Below are 13,613 nucleotides of genomic sequence, written 5' to 3'. Positions count from 1 at the left end.
TTTTTTGTTTTTTGTTTTTGGTTTAAGGAAAGAGTTTGTAAAGTGGCTAAATTTGTGTGTTATAGTCCTAATCAAGAAAATTTGAGTGTTGTGGTGTTGCTCATTTGGAGGCCCACGTTAGCTAACGCCCTGGTCTATCTTCAGTGGATGAAAGCATCACGTGGCTCCCACTTCCCAACGAACAAAGGTCTCAATTCCCCAAAAGTCGGAACTACCCCTTTACTTTCTTATGTAATTGTTATTTCCACTACTGAATTTGCCGCCACGCACTCTCGCATTGACGCAACTGCCAAATCAACCCCCAGCTACTTTTAACTATTACCGCGTTTTTTCGCTTTGTAGCTTTCCTTGGTGAGATACTATAATAACCCCACTTGGTATTTGGATTTCGTGGGATATTTATATTAGATCAAAGGTGATTTTGTTACTCATGTTCATTCTATTTTATTTTAGTGCAACGTCTTTTATAGCTAACTCATTTACTCTATTGTAACTCTTGATTTATATGTCATAGTAATTTTTACAAATTTTTATGAGAGACGACACAACAGTAAAACTAAAACTGTATGTTATAGTACTTTTGTTTAATTCACTTTGGGATTCATGTTTTTAACGTTGTATATCTCTTTTTTCTCTAATATGGTGAGAGGCTTGAGGATAAATATAAAGACTTTAAAGATAAAGTTTATGGTTTAAAGAATTTTAAAATGACTTCAATTGAATCGAATACTTTCTGTTTGAAACGATAAAGAAATTTTTGAACACCATAAATGAAGCCTAGAAGTACCATATTATAAGTAAAAAAATTAACTTAGCTCAATATACATGAGAATCGGTAATCTCTTAACATGTTGTGTTCTTAAGTCAAAAAACTTAAAGGCCTCATTTGGTTCGTGGAAAGTAATCATCAGGAAAAGAAAGTCGTTCATTTTTCTTGCGTTTGGGAATGCTAAAAGAAATGAAATATTTTTTTGAAGGTTGAAAAAATGTGAGGGAAAGTTGTTCTTTCCAAAATCCATAGGAACCACTTTCCCATCTCATTTTCTTACATTTATTACTCACAATATATTATTTTGTTATTTTAATTAACAACTTTTCGGATAATTTTCATTATGTGACCAAATATTGAAGCGGAAAATCATCGAGAAATTTTATTTTCTTTGTCTTTCTTTTCCCGTGGGAAAGACAAACAAACTATTTTCATTTACGTGAACCAAACGAGGCCAAAAGGTAAGCATGTTGTTATGTATCACTAGCTCACACGCCTTTGATCGATAGATAAACAGGAAAATCCAACTCAACGAAGGGTGATCCTGTCTATTCTTCTATATAAAGGAACTGGATGAAGAAATATATGGAGTGGCAATATAACAACCCGTTACACCATCGACCATCGAAAGGGTATTTCCGTACTGTACCCAACCCCGAGTGGGCATCCTCATCCTTGCACTTTCACTTTTGTCCACTCAAATGATACGCTTTCCCCACCTGCAACCAGAACAACTACACTCGGCCCATGAAAAAAGAAACCTAACTCTCACAAAACTCCAACAAATAAGAAATGAAATCTGCAGACGAAGAAGACGCAGAGCACCGCCAAATACAAGCATTCCTCGCCGAGCTCCCGCCGGAGGTCATCATCAACATCCTCTCCCGCCTCCGCGTCGGCCGCCTCCTCTATTTCAGGTCCGTCGCCAAGCCATGGCGCTCCCTAATCGACAGCTCCTACTTCCGAAACCTCCACCTCCTCCATTCCACCCACACCAAATCCAATCTCAACCTCATCCTCCGCAAAGAGTCCGACCTCTACTGCGTCGATTTCGATTCGCTAAACGACGCCGTCGAGCTCACGCACCCGCTCATGTGTTACAGCAACCGGATCAGGGTCCTGGGGTCCTGCAACGGGCTGCTGTGCATCTGCAACGTGGCGGAGGACATCGCGCTGTGGAGCCCCTGGATTAGGAAGTACCGGATTCTGCCTTCTCTGCCGTCGGATCGGAAGAGGGACAAAGGGATGTGCCTGTGTGGCGCTAGGGTTTACGGATTGGGATACGACGCCGTTCATGACGACTATAAACTGGTCAGGATTTCGCAGTTTATCGGATGGGACTCTGCCTCGTTTGAGGGTGAGGTGAAGGTTTATAGCCTGAGATTGAACGAGTGGAGAAGGATGGATAACATGCCGTATGTGTTGTGTTACACCCGGAAAATGGGGATTCTCGCGAGTGGATGCGTGCATTGGGTGGTGACACGGGCTCCGGAGCCGGAAATGGATCGACCCGCAACCGAGATGGTTGCTGGATTTGATTTGGTGAAGGAGAAATTTGGGGAGGTGCCGATGCCGGAGATGGACAGGAAGTGTCAGATTGATGTGGGGTATTTGGAAGGATGGCTTTGCATTGTAGCGAAATATGAAGGTGTGGGTGTTGATGTTTGGAGTATGAAACAATATGGGGTTAAGGAGTCTTGGTGTAAGTTGTTTACTGTGAAGCAGGTTCAAGGGGTTAGAAGGCCCAAGAGTATTAGGCCTCTGGTTTATTCAAAGAATGGCCGCCAAGTTTTGCTGGAACAGAATCATGAAGATCTTGTTTGGTTTGACTTGGAGAGTCAGATGGTGAAGAGTGTCAAGATTCGTGGTTTGCCAGATTTATTTGAGGCCACAGTTTGTGCGGAAACCCTTGTTTCAGTAGATCCTAGTAAACGAGAGGATAAGGAAAAAGAAGGAAAGAAGAATAAGAAAAGGTCAGTGGCTTGTTTTTTATTTATATACACGAGTGTGTGTGCACTGTGCAGAATTGTAAGGCATATATTTCGATTCATTGCTAACATTACAGAGTATCTGTTTTCCTAGTGGTTACTTTCTTGCTTAATTCAAAATACATATTAATGTGATCTTGTAAATGTCACTTGTTTGGCTGCAATGTTGTTGTATTCACTATGATGTGAATTGTTAGTCAGTACCTCTCGAGTCACATTATTCAATTCAAAACACATGTTAATGTGATCTTGTAAATATCACTTATTTGGCTGCAAGTGAATTGTTATTCAGTAACTCATGAGTTGGTCCTTGAATATATCAGGGATGATTTCCTGGCTGAAGGCTTCAAATTGGTGCTATAGGCAACACTCAACAGAAAATCATGAGAATAACATGTGGAGAAGATCAGGAAAGGTAAACAGAGTCGAGAACGCTACCATGAGCTGATTAGCTGCAATATTGTGCATCTACTGTCACAGTTTGTATCTGCACTGAAGATAAAGATCAGGATCATACTTGTATTGATCATCAGAGTGAGCTAAAACTAGAGCATAATACCTCAGAAGACTTGGAACTGGAAGTTTAGTCTGATCGTAACCATACCAGGTGTACATTTCTTCCATATACCACAGCTAGCTAACCAAGAATAAAGAAGGGTACCTTCTGTAAGATAACATGACTGGTATGCTCTCCCCTTTCGTAGATGTAGTTTCTGCTCTGGAATTTTATAGAATACATTTTGAATGTAATGATATCCGCTATTTCAAAGTTGTATACATGAGCTTCAACCTTCTATCTGCAGAGTTCTATAGTCATAGCTTGTTCTCATAACCTAAAACAGTTTTTGGAAACATGCGGACAAGCATACGATACTATCAACATAAAGATTTGACTTATGTACGTAGATCTTGTTGAATGAAATACATGCCTCTCTCTTTAAGGGCTAGTTTGGTATTACTGCGACTTTAAAAAAAAAAACTGTTGCTGCTGTACTTCAAAAATAATCAGTTGTGAATTAAAAAAGTTGTGTTTGGTAAATATTAGTTTTAAAAGTGCTGTCAAGATAAAATTTATTAATTTCCAGTGTTTTTAGTGATAGCTGTTTTTAAAAGTAATTTTTAGGTTGCTTCTAAAAGCTGTTGTCAGTGACTTGTAATTTTTTTAAAAAGCTGTTTATCTTTCATTTACCAAACATTATAAAATCTAAAAATTTAGATAGAAACTGATTTTTTTTTAGTAAAGCTGTACCAAACTAGTCTAAGATGAGTTTTTTTTTGTTTTTTGTTTTTTGTTTTTTGTTTTTAAATTCACTTACTATTCAGTAGCTGGTTTTCTCAAGTCATCTAGTTGCCAATCTTATTTGAAATGCTTCGGTCAGATTGAGAATCCTTTGCCCCTTTGAGGCTAAATAAAGCCATTTTTGAAATACAATATCACCATGATCTCATATTTAGTTTCCACTGAAATAATATTCTACTCCAGCCTTGACAGCCTACGATCCAAGTCATGGAAAGGATTAGACTGGCTTTCTTTTACTGGTAGTCCAAGTTTTGGTGCAGTTCCCAGCAAATGCATTTGGAGAGTTATAGAAAAGGCATGGAAATTGGAAAAGGAAGAGCAAGTGCAGAGAAAAAGACAGTGAAGCAGCAACGAAGAAATAGGTCCATTAACAAGAAGAGGGATAGAAGTTAAAACTTCACGTCTGCTTTACAGATCAGTTTTCACGTCTCCTTTATTCCAGCCTTTTGTATTCAATCAAGGCCTTTGGCCCCATATCTTTTCAGAGTTCAGGTAAAGTTATCGTCCCGTAAACATGAATAATGGAGCAGGCCAGGCGTGGTGAATTTCTACTGTGGCCCGAAGCGTCAGATATAAATGTGGATTCATGCCGATATATCTGTGAACCTTCAACTGATGCAAAGCTCTTATAATTTGCAATGCCCTATATGTTGCATCAGTGTGACACTATAATAACAAAATCGCAATGTTTCATGTTTTTCGTGTCGATAATGTTGCGAAGTGTTGATAACAACTCTCTTCTAAGTAATATAAGTTCGCTTTCGATCATATCTATCTAATCAAACACTCATTGTGATTGAAAACCTTTCACGCACAAGCCTCGGTTTTCCTAGCAACCCATAGTCCCGTTCGGACAAAAACTTTAGCCAAACGAATCTATATACAATTAACTTTTAGCGCATTGACGAATTACAAGATTTACAATCAACAAAAAACACATATTATGGAGCAAGTCAAGAATGTTACGAATTTCATAGAATTATTTTTTTACAAAGCAATATATCTCGACGGTTTTATGTGTGTTATCAAAGATGTGAAAAAAAGGATATTGTTAATAAGGAAATATTTAATTAAGACAGTTCCAAAACTATTTTGGCTATAGAATTGGAGGTGCTGATGAATCGATCATAGCCGTTGAGCGTGGCGAAAGAGGGAAACTCCGGTGAGTCCCTCCGCAGCTAACCCCCGCCATACCAAGGGCAGAAGCAGAAGTAGGGGACAGTTTGGTTTTTGTTTTTATCCGGTCAGAAGAAGAAGGGTAGTTCGGTAATTAGAGTGAGCATCAAACCCTCTCGGGAAGGTTAAAAAATTAACCGAAAAATATAAAAAGGAAAGGATGCGAAATACACACCATCATCATTATAATAGCGTGGGATTACAGTAGTCCTCTCTCCTCTTTGTAGATGACGGCTCTGAAGCCCAGACGTGAGACGACGACCACTTCCCGATCACCACCGAATTCCACCTCCGCCGCTCCAATTCCGTTTTCCCGTTGATCGATTCTTGGAGCTGTGATTTCATTCTGAGATTGAGGGAGAGAAAGAGAGAGAGAAATTGAGAGAACCAAGAACCGGTTGGCGGGTGGGGCCCACCTGTAAATGTCCGGCAACAGCCCCGTCGTCGATTGCCAGCGCGGCAGCGGCAGCGACAGCGCGACGGTGGTGGCCACCGCTGCGCGTCTGTCGTCCAAGAGAAAGCTGGACGACTATGGCGGCCCGACGTACTCAGACGACGAGGACGACGCCGTCGTCTCTGACCTAGTCCACGTCAGAATGAGGAAGGACGAGCCCAACGCCGTCGATTCGTCCTCCAACGGCGCCGCGGCGGGGGCGACGCAGCCTCAGTCCTCCCACCTCAATTCCAATTCCTCGCGAGTCCCCGACGTCCGATCGGGCGCCGCCTCGCCCGCCGAGTCCACTCGCCACGAGTTGACTCGGTCCCGGCCGATGCTCCAATTCTTCATCAAAACGATCTCCGGCGGCAACACTCTGGTGTTCCAGGCACACGCGCACGACTCCGTGCAGGCTCTCCACGAGCGCATTGAAGCGATCACCCGCATTCCGGTGACGGAGCAGAGGCTAATTTACAGAGGGAAGCAGCTGCAGTTGGAACAGTCCCTGGCGCAGTGCTCAATCCAAAACGACTGCAGCTTGCAGCTCGTCGGCCGCCTCCGGAGCACTCACCATCCCCAGGCCTGGCAGGTCCTGGAGGACCTGGTCTCGGTTGCCTTTCGGCTCTGCCGCAGCGAAAAGGTGCACGAGCCGTTGAAGTACATCAAGAACCGCCTCAGCCAGTACTTGACAATGGCTCAGAAGGAGAAGACGGATGAGTCTGGAGTTAGCCATATGCGGGTGTTCATACCGTCCTCGGCGCCATTGTCATTGTTCATGCTCTACAATTCGCCTGTTGCAGGTAACAAAGACATTGCTGAAGAGTCCATTAAGTATTTCCTGAACTCGTATCCTACATTGTTGCCCAAAAACTTGCATATTCACTGCTCACCGATAGTGTTAGAGTTCTGTAAGTTCCTTAGAAGAGTAGGGGTGGAGGACCCTCTGTACATCTTGTGCAGGAGTGCTCTAGGTTCGTTTTGGGAGAATGCCGGGGGTTTGCAGGAGTCGGAGTGTGTTGATCAGTATGTTAGGTTGAAGGAGATTTACCCGTTTCTCAGGGAGGTGGCCATTAGTTTGTCTAAGGATTTGGTGCTGAGTATGGAGTCGCCTGGGAATCTTAGGCCGTTGTTGGATGATGATGTACGTGATTTCAAGGCTTTCTTGCTCCCCGTGCGAACTGCAATTTCCAAAGAAGTGTATCGTAAGGGTCCCATTTGTGCATCCTCGAAAGAACAGGCTGCTAAGCACCCAGTTTTTGGGGAAGAGATTGAGCTTCTTCGTAATATACTTACTGATTTGCTGAATAGAATGGCTGAGTGCCTTACCAAAGTGGTAGAGTACTTGGCTGGGAAAGCAAAGGGGGACAGTGATATTGTTCATACCAGATGGTCTCAGTATCTTGCTGTTTTGAAGGAACTACATGGGATTTGTAAACTCTATCAGGGTGGGGAAGAACAATTTTGGACGACTCTGAGGCTTAGAAAGACTGCGATATGTGCACTAGTTGTGAAATATGCTAAGCGAAGTGACGATCATCAGTGGCTTCTCGAGCACAAAGATGTACTTGATTTCGAGTCTCGAAGGCATTTGGCGATGATGATGTTCCCTGATGTTAAAGAAGACTATGAGGAGTTACATGAGATGCTGATTGATAGGTCTCAGTTATTGTCAGAATCATTTGAATACATAGGACGTGCAGATCCTGATTCACTGCATGCTGGATTATTTATGGAATTCAAAAATGAGGAAGCTACAGGTCCAGGTGTACTGCGGGAATGGTTCTTTTTGGTATGCCAGGAGATATTTAATCCACAAAATGCACTCTTTGTGGCATGCCCTAATGACCGGAGACGATTCTATCCTAATCCAGGTGTGCTTCGTATGTCCTTTAATGCATGTTGTTGAGTAACATATACATTTTTGATTTTTTCTGTTTGATGAAACTGTACTAATTTCATTTCAAACCCAAACATTTTGCTAAACCATGTGTATCTTTTGTTTCTACATGGTTGTGATGATATTGAGTGTCTGGGACCAAGTGTTTGGCCTATGAATTCAACTGCAGAGTATATATAAGTTAATAGAGTCAGGCACCAGTAATATCACAGCAAGCTTAGGTTATAGAACTATCAAAAACAGTAAATATCCTCGTATGTTATTGTGTGTGTAGATGATGCTCTATTTCTTTCAATGACTAATATGCGATCATTACCTAAGGCCTCTGTGCCTTTCTTGATTTTAATCTGTATTCTATGTGCATTAATGCAGTTTATGACATAGATCATCTGTAGAAAGACCTTTTTTCAAATAAGAATTAGTTTCAGTTGATGTGTTTTTTCTGTTTGCAGCATCTAAGGTGGATCCTCTGCACCTTGAGTATTTCACCTTTGCTGGCCGGGTTATTGCTTTAGCTTTAATGCATAAAGTGCAAGTGGGCATAGTCTTTGATCGTATTTTTTTCCAACAGTTGGCTGGAACTTTACCATCTTTGGAAGACATACGGGATGCTGATCCTTTCTTGTATAATAGTTGCAAGCAGATTCTGGAAATGGATCCCGACTTTATTGATTCAGATGCTTTAGGATTGACGTTTGTTAGAGAAGTGGAGGAATTGGGATGCAGGAAAACTGTGGAGCTTCGCGCTGGTGGGAGAAACATTGTTGTAACCAGCAAGAACAGGGAGGAATATGTTAATCTTCTTATCAAGCATCGGTTTGTCATATCTATTACTGAACAAGTGAAGCATTTTGCAAAAGGTTTTGGTGATATTCTCTCCAACTCAGTGTTCCAGACTTTCTTTTTCCGAAGTTTAGAGCTAGAAGATCTTGATTGGATGCTACATGGAAGCGAAAGTGCTGTTAGTGTTGAAGATTGGAAGGCACATACCGAGTACAATGGCTACAAAGAGACTGATCCTCAAATATATTGGTTCTGGAAGGTATATATATACTCTATGGCTTCTGGTCTTATAAACATGACTGCTTGCCTTGGTATTTCCTTCTTCTTTCAGTTTTGTTAAGTACTTGTATGATTAAAGCACAAATAAGGTTGGCTTCCTTCTTTTACCATCTGATTGTTTGCATTGGGTGGGTAGGTTTTTTTTTTTTTTTTTTTTTTTTGTGGGTGTGAAAATCAAACAGTGAAGAACTATTTATAATATTTGCCCAATTCTTAAGCTCCATTTTTTTGACTAGGGTGTTTTTTTTTTTGTGAAAATTAAACAGTAAAGAACTATATATAATTTTTGCCCAATCCTTAAGCTCTATTATTTCAACCAAGAACAATGCAATTGGGTTTCTTTAAAACCAAGTCCTATTAGCATCTTTATATTTACAGAACCCCGGTAGACATTTGTGGTGCGCAACCTGTGTCCTAGGATTCAGACGCTGCACTCTTCAAATGGAGGAAGTTTATACAAATCATAATGCTAGGCTCCATTTGGGTAGAAGGATTTAAAATAATGGTTCTGTATTGTGAGAATAAGCTTTTATTGATTTGAAAGCGAATTTAAATATGCAAGCTATTTGATTGGATTTCAGATGACTATATAGGATATACTGTTACGAGTATGAAATGGCTACTTACAATGGACTATTTAATTCCATGCATTTCTATTTGTTCATATAAATATATCAACTTTTATTAATTGTGAACTTCACACATTCAGGCATTTTAACCATAAACATTACGAAAATGCCTAGGTCTTAAATCTTTCCTTCCAAATGAAACCGAAATGGTATCTTCTGTATTTTTTATTTAAATACATGCGGCATAAACAAGGATGAATACACTTTGTTGATGAAGAAGAGTGATGGTTTATTTTTTAAGTATGTATGTGTTTATGTAGCCAGCATGATGAAAATCATGTTTAGCATCAATTCTTCACCTTCAAGCCTTATCTTGCCAGACAACTATATGTCTCTTCCCTGAATTCATCCTGCAAGGCAAAGGGTTAATATGAGCAAAAGCAAAGCCAAAAGTAACTTTATTTTTCTAAGCTTTGAGCTCAGGACTGAGTCAATGAAGTGATTTACTCTGGTGGCATTAGTTGGGTGCTCTGTTCTACTATCAGCTGATTGGAATGCAAATTTAACTCCTTTAGGTGTCAGTTGTCTCTACTTTGCTGTTATGATTAAATTATGTTTCTGAATTCTGCAGATTGTCGGGGAAATGTCTGCAGAGCAGAGAAAAGTTCTTCTCTTCTTTTGGACGTCTGTGAAGTACCTTCCGGTTGAGGGGTTCCGTGGTTTGGCTTCACGGCTGTACATCTACAAGTCCTCAGAGCCTCCTAGTCGACTGCCTTCATCTCATACATGCTTTTACCGGCTGTGCTTCCCACCTTATCCATCTATGTCTGTCATGAGAGGTCGCCTCAACATCATCACCCAAGAACATGTTGGCAGCAGCTTTGGGACATGGTAATAAATTAGTTGCTATCTGCATTTTAGGGGGGGGGTACAAAGGGGGGATTTTGACAGCACATAAGAAAAACTCGCATTCAGGTTGTACAGAATATAGGATACTTTCATGGTTTCATTTTCTCAGTGGACTATTTTGTCAGATGGTGCTTAGTTGTGTTTTTCTTTGCTTGAAGGTTTGCCATGTCATTGCTCTTTTTGTCAACTGTTTATATAGGAGGGGTATAGTATAAATAAATCAGGAGGCGAGAAATAAGAAGTTTTCTCTGCTTAGCGGATGGTGGTTTTCATGACATTTAACTAGCACAGATAGAACATGCAATGACATGCAAGTCTTTACAAAGATTTACACCTTCTATGCCCTGTTATGGTAAATTATTTCTGTTATAATTGATTGGTGTACTTTGTAGTCTGGCTATGAATTTATGAATTATCTTTGTAAGAAACTTGTGTCATGCTGTAATGCGTATGTGAACATCTGATGTATGTGATCTGTGCTTAGGGTCCAGCAAAATCCACTTTCATTTGTTATTAGTTTATAACAGGCCACTTTTTCTTTATCTGAACAAAATCATCATCGAATTAGGCCTTTAATCATTTTCATCATATTGTATATATGTGAGCTTAGAAAGCTGAAGATCCCAGGCCACCCGAAACCCAGATTCATCCCTTTTACAGGGGTTTGCATGTAATATCTGATATGATTATATTATCATCATCTATTTTACAGGAATTCTGGTTTTTCATTTGGGTTCGTCCTGCAATTCTGATAGGTTATGTAAAACCCAGTTTTATGACCTTTTTTTCAAAAATGACAGTTTTACTAAACTACTAAACATAAAAACTTGTTACTCTCGGCCTTTTGTGAGGGCATTGATCCAAGACATGTTCCTATGAAACCAACTTCGTGGCCACCTTGGTCATGTTCAAGAAGCTGAGATATACGGATTCGTTGTTTTCATTTGGAGGCTTCCTTTCCAATTTAACGTACCCTCTTGAATTGTATTCAAGATTTTGTTTCATAGTCTTTGTAAATTTTGATCACAACATATTTTTCATCTAGTATGACTTGCTGTATAATATGATTCAGTTCTTCGAATTCAGTTCTTTTGTTGAGATCCTGTGCTTTGCATGTTCGCAAAGTTGTTGATTAAATTGTCCAGAAGAAAATAAATGGAAGGAATACTGCCAATAAGATCGAGAGAATGAACAATGTCTTGTACCAAAAGAGAATGTTTACCAAAATTATAAAGCATAAAACCAATAATAATATTATTCAAAACTAAGAGAAATCACAACTCATCACACCATACCAATTACCAATTCACTACACCATCTCACTCTCACCTCATCATAATTCATAACATATGCATCATCCTCTCCACCCTATCATTCTGAATCCATTAACATAAAGCCATTCGATTCCAAAATAGATATGCAACTAAAATGCTGACCAACTTTGACTAGAAACCACAAAGTTTACGATCATTTACTCCTCAGCCTTCTCAACCGGAACTTCTTCTGTGGCAACAACCTCAGGTGCCTCCTTCGCTGCTTCAACTGGTTTCTCTACTTCCTCCTCGACTACGGGAGCCGCCACTGGCTCCTCAGCAGCCTCAGTGGTCTCCTCAGGAACAGCAGCAGCAGGCTCTTCGGCTTTAACCTCTTGAGCCTCTTCTTCCACTGGCTTCTCTGCTTCTGGTTCTGCTGCCACCTCCTCGGCATCGGCCTTAAGTTCCTCTATTGCCACCTCCTTGGTCTCAACTTCAACTGGTGCAACTGGAGCTTCTGCTTCTGCTTCGGCTTCGGCTTCGGCTTCGGGAGCAGCAGCTGGTTGCTCTACCTCTACCTCTGCTTCTACTTCTGGTGGTGGTGGTGGTGTTGTTTCTTTTGGTTCTTCGGTGGTCTCAGTCTCCGGTGCAGGTGGTGCAGCCACTGGTTCTTCGATCATGGTCACCTCGACTGGCTTTGTTTCAGTGTCTGGAAATGTTGCTGCTGGTGCAACCTTGATCAACAAAGATCGAGTTTAGTTCAATCAGATCATCAATCATTTTTACTGATGTTAAAGAAGCTAAGTACTATTACTATTTAAACATACAATGTTATGTTTCCGCAGTCCCACATATGAATAGATTTCCAAAGCTTTGTTAAGAAAACCAGTACAGATTTTATTTCCTTAAATCAGAAAACTCAGAACCAATAACAACATGAAAACTGCAAAGAAGATCCCTTGATGCTTAGATCACAAGTTATGTTGGATGAAGTATCACAACCTAAATGCAGATGAGTTATATTATCGAAATGAACCAGAAAGATCACGAGAAAGACCATACAGTATATATAGCTCAAGTTACCTCAACGCCGGCCATTTCTGAAGCAAAGGGTGGTGAAAATTAACAGAAAAGAGAGAGAGAAGAGATGAGCTTGAAGAGTGAAGAGTGTGCTTAGTTTGTAGTGAGTGAAGGAAATGATCAATGTGAGAGGTATATATAGCTGTGAGAGAGCCTCAGTCTAACAGCAAAGTATGGAAGAGAGAGTGTGAGCACTTGGAGAAGAATCTTTTTGCTATTGCAATTTGCTATTTGACACCTCATGTCACTGACACAAGATTAAAAGGGACATTAGCTTGTCTAGTTGTAAATGTATTTTGGTTTGTTGTTTTTTAAAGAAATGAAAGTTTATTTAGATGGAGGTACACTCTTTTCTAATAGAAATAGCTACTGTAATGTAGATGAATGAATTGGAATAGCAAATGGTGGAGGCCATTTTCTTATATATCAGCATCATATGATTCATATCTTTCTTTTGAGTGGGTTTTCCTGTGTTTTGTTCAGTAGGGCTTCTAGGTGGCTGACTATCATGCATTCATGTTCTTGTGCTTCCATTTGTTTTTCACACTAAATTGTGTGTTAATAATTAGTAGGATGCCCTATAATTAACTAGCTCAAATTGAATTAAACATCAAAATAGCTTTTACAAAGTAAAACATCATAGAACCCACTCTCACATTGCCAAAAGAGACTACTCAATGCTGGATTATTAAATTCAATTCTGCACGCCAGATATAAATTAATAAACATTTTAGACCTCAATTAATGCCAATTGCGAACATTTAGTTATTTAAAAAGAAAATCAATAAAACAAAAAGGGTGCAAGGTTGATGGCATTGTTTATGAGTTAAAAGGTGAAAATTCTTGTATGCACGACGTGTATTTACACACGTAATCTTAACCGTTCATAACAATTTATATGTTTGATCACCATGTTTCTATATTATTTTATTTAATCATGTCCATTCATATATGCATGTGAAGATACACGTCGTGTACTGAAGATGCTCTCGTTAAATCGTTAAAAGGAGGGAGACAGCTTTTTACTATTGCAGTCAAAATGTTTTCATCCTCGTTCATTTCATACGCGAACCAAAACCAAAAAGGGCGAGGCACATCAATGGACGTGAGCCAAGCAAAAGAAAACAACGTCCCAAAGTTTAGACGGTGCCTGATGCTAGTACAAACGGGACCC

The 13,613-nt window shown here is 40.1% G+C and overlaps 3 protein-coding genes across 3 annotated transcripts; 2 read left to right on the top strand and 1 right to left on the bottom strand.

The window, feature by feature from the left end:
- Positions 1–1,486: 1,486 nt before the first annotated feature.
- LOC101315209 (F-box protein CPR30-like) lies at positions 1,487–3,629 on the top strand. Its single transcript, XM_004293316.1, has 2 exons — positions 1,487–2,742; positions 3,081–3,629. Exons 1-2 carry the CDS (start codon positions 1,562–1,564, stop codon positions 3,118–3,120), a joined length of 1,221 nt encoding a protein of 406 aa, XP_004293364.1. The 5' UTR covers positions 1,487–1,561; the 3' UTR covers positions 3,121–3,629.
- A 725-nt stretch (positions 3,630–4,354) lies between these two features.
- Positions 4,355–10,594, top strand: LOC101311261 (E3 ubiquitin-protein ligase UPL5-like). Its single transcript, XM_004295264.1, has 4 exons — positions 4,355–4,422; positions 5,739–7,540; positions 8,019–8,608; positions 9,829–10,594. The coding sequence occupies exons 1-4, from the start codon at positions 4,355–4,357 to the stop codon at positions 10,090–10,092; spliced, it is 2,724 nt and encodes a 907-aa protein (XP_004295312.1). The 3' UTR covers positions 10,093–10,594.
- A 744-nt stretch (positions 10,595–11,338) lies between these two features.
- On the bottom strand, positions 11,339–12,604 carry LOC101314919. Its single transcript, XM_004293315.1, has 2 exons — positions 12,443–12,604; positions 11,339–12,093 (listed from the first exon to the last, which is right to left on the bottom strand). Exons 1-2 carry the CDS (start codon positions 12,455–12,457, stop codon positions 11,578–11,580), a joined length of 531 nt encoding a protein of 176 aa, XP_004293363.1. The 5' UTR covers positions 12,458–12,604; the 3' UTR covers positions 11,339–11,577.
- Between the last annotated feature and the right edge of the window lie 1,009 nt (positions 12,605–13,613).

Source organism: Fragaria vesca, linkage group LG3, assembly GCF_000184155.1.
Source record: "Fragaria vesca subsp. vesca linkage group LG3, FraVesHawaii_1.0, whole genome shotgun sequence".
Taxonomy (NCBI): Eukaryota; Viridiplantae; Streptophyta; class Magnoliopsida; order Rosales; family Rosaceae; genus Fragaria; species Fragaria vesca.
The sequence above is the reverse complement of the archived record's forward strand: the minus strand, read 5'-3'. Positions and strand labels throughout refer to the sequence as shown.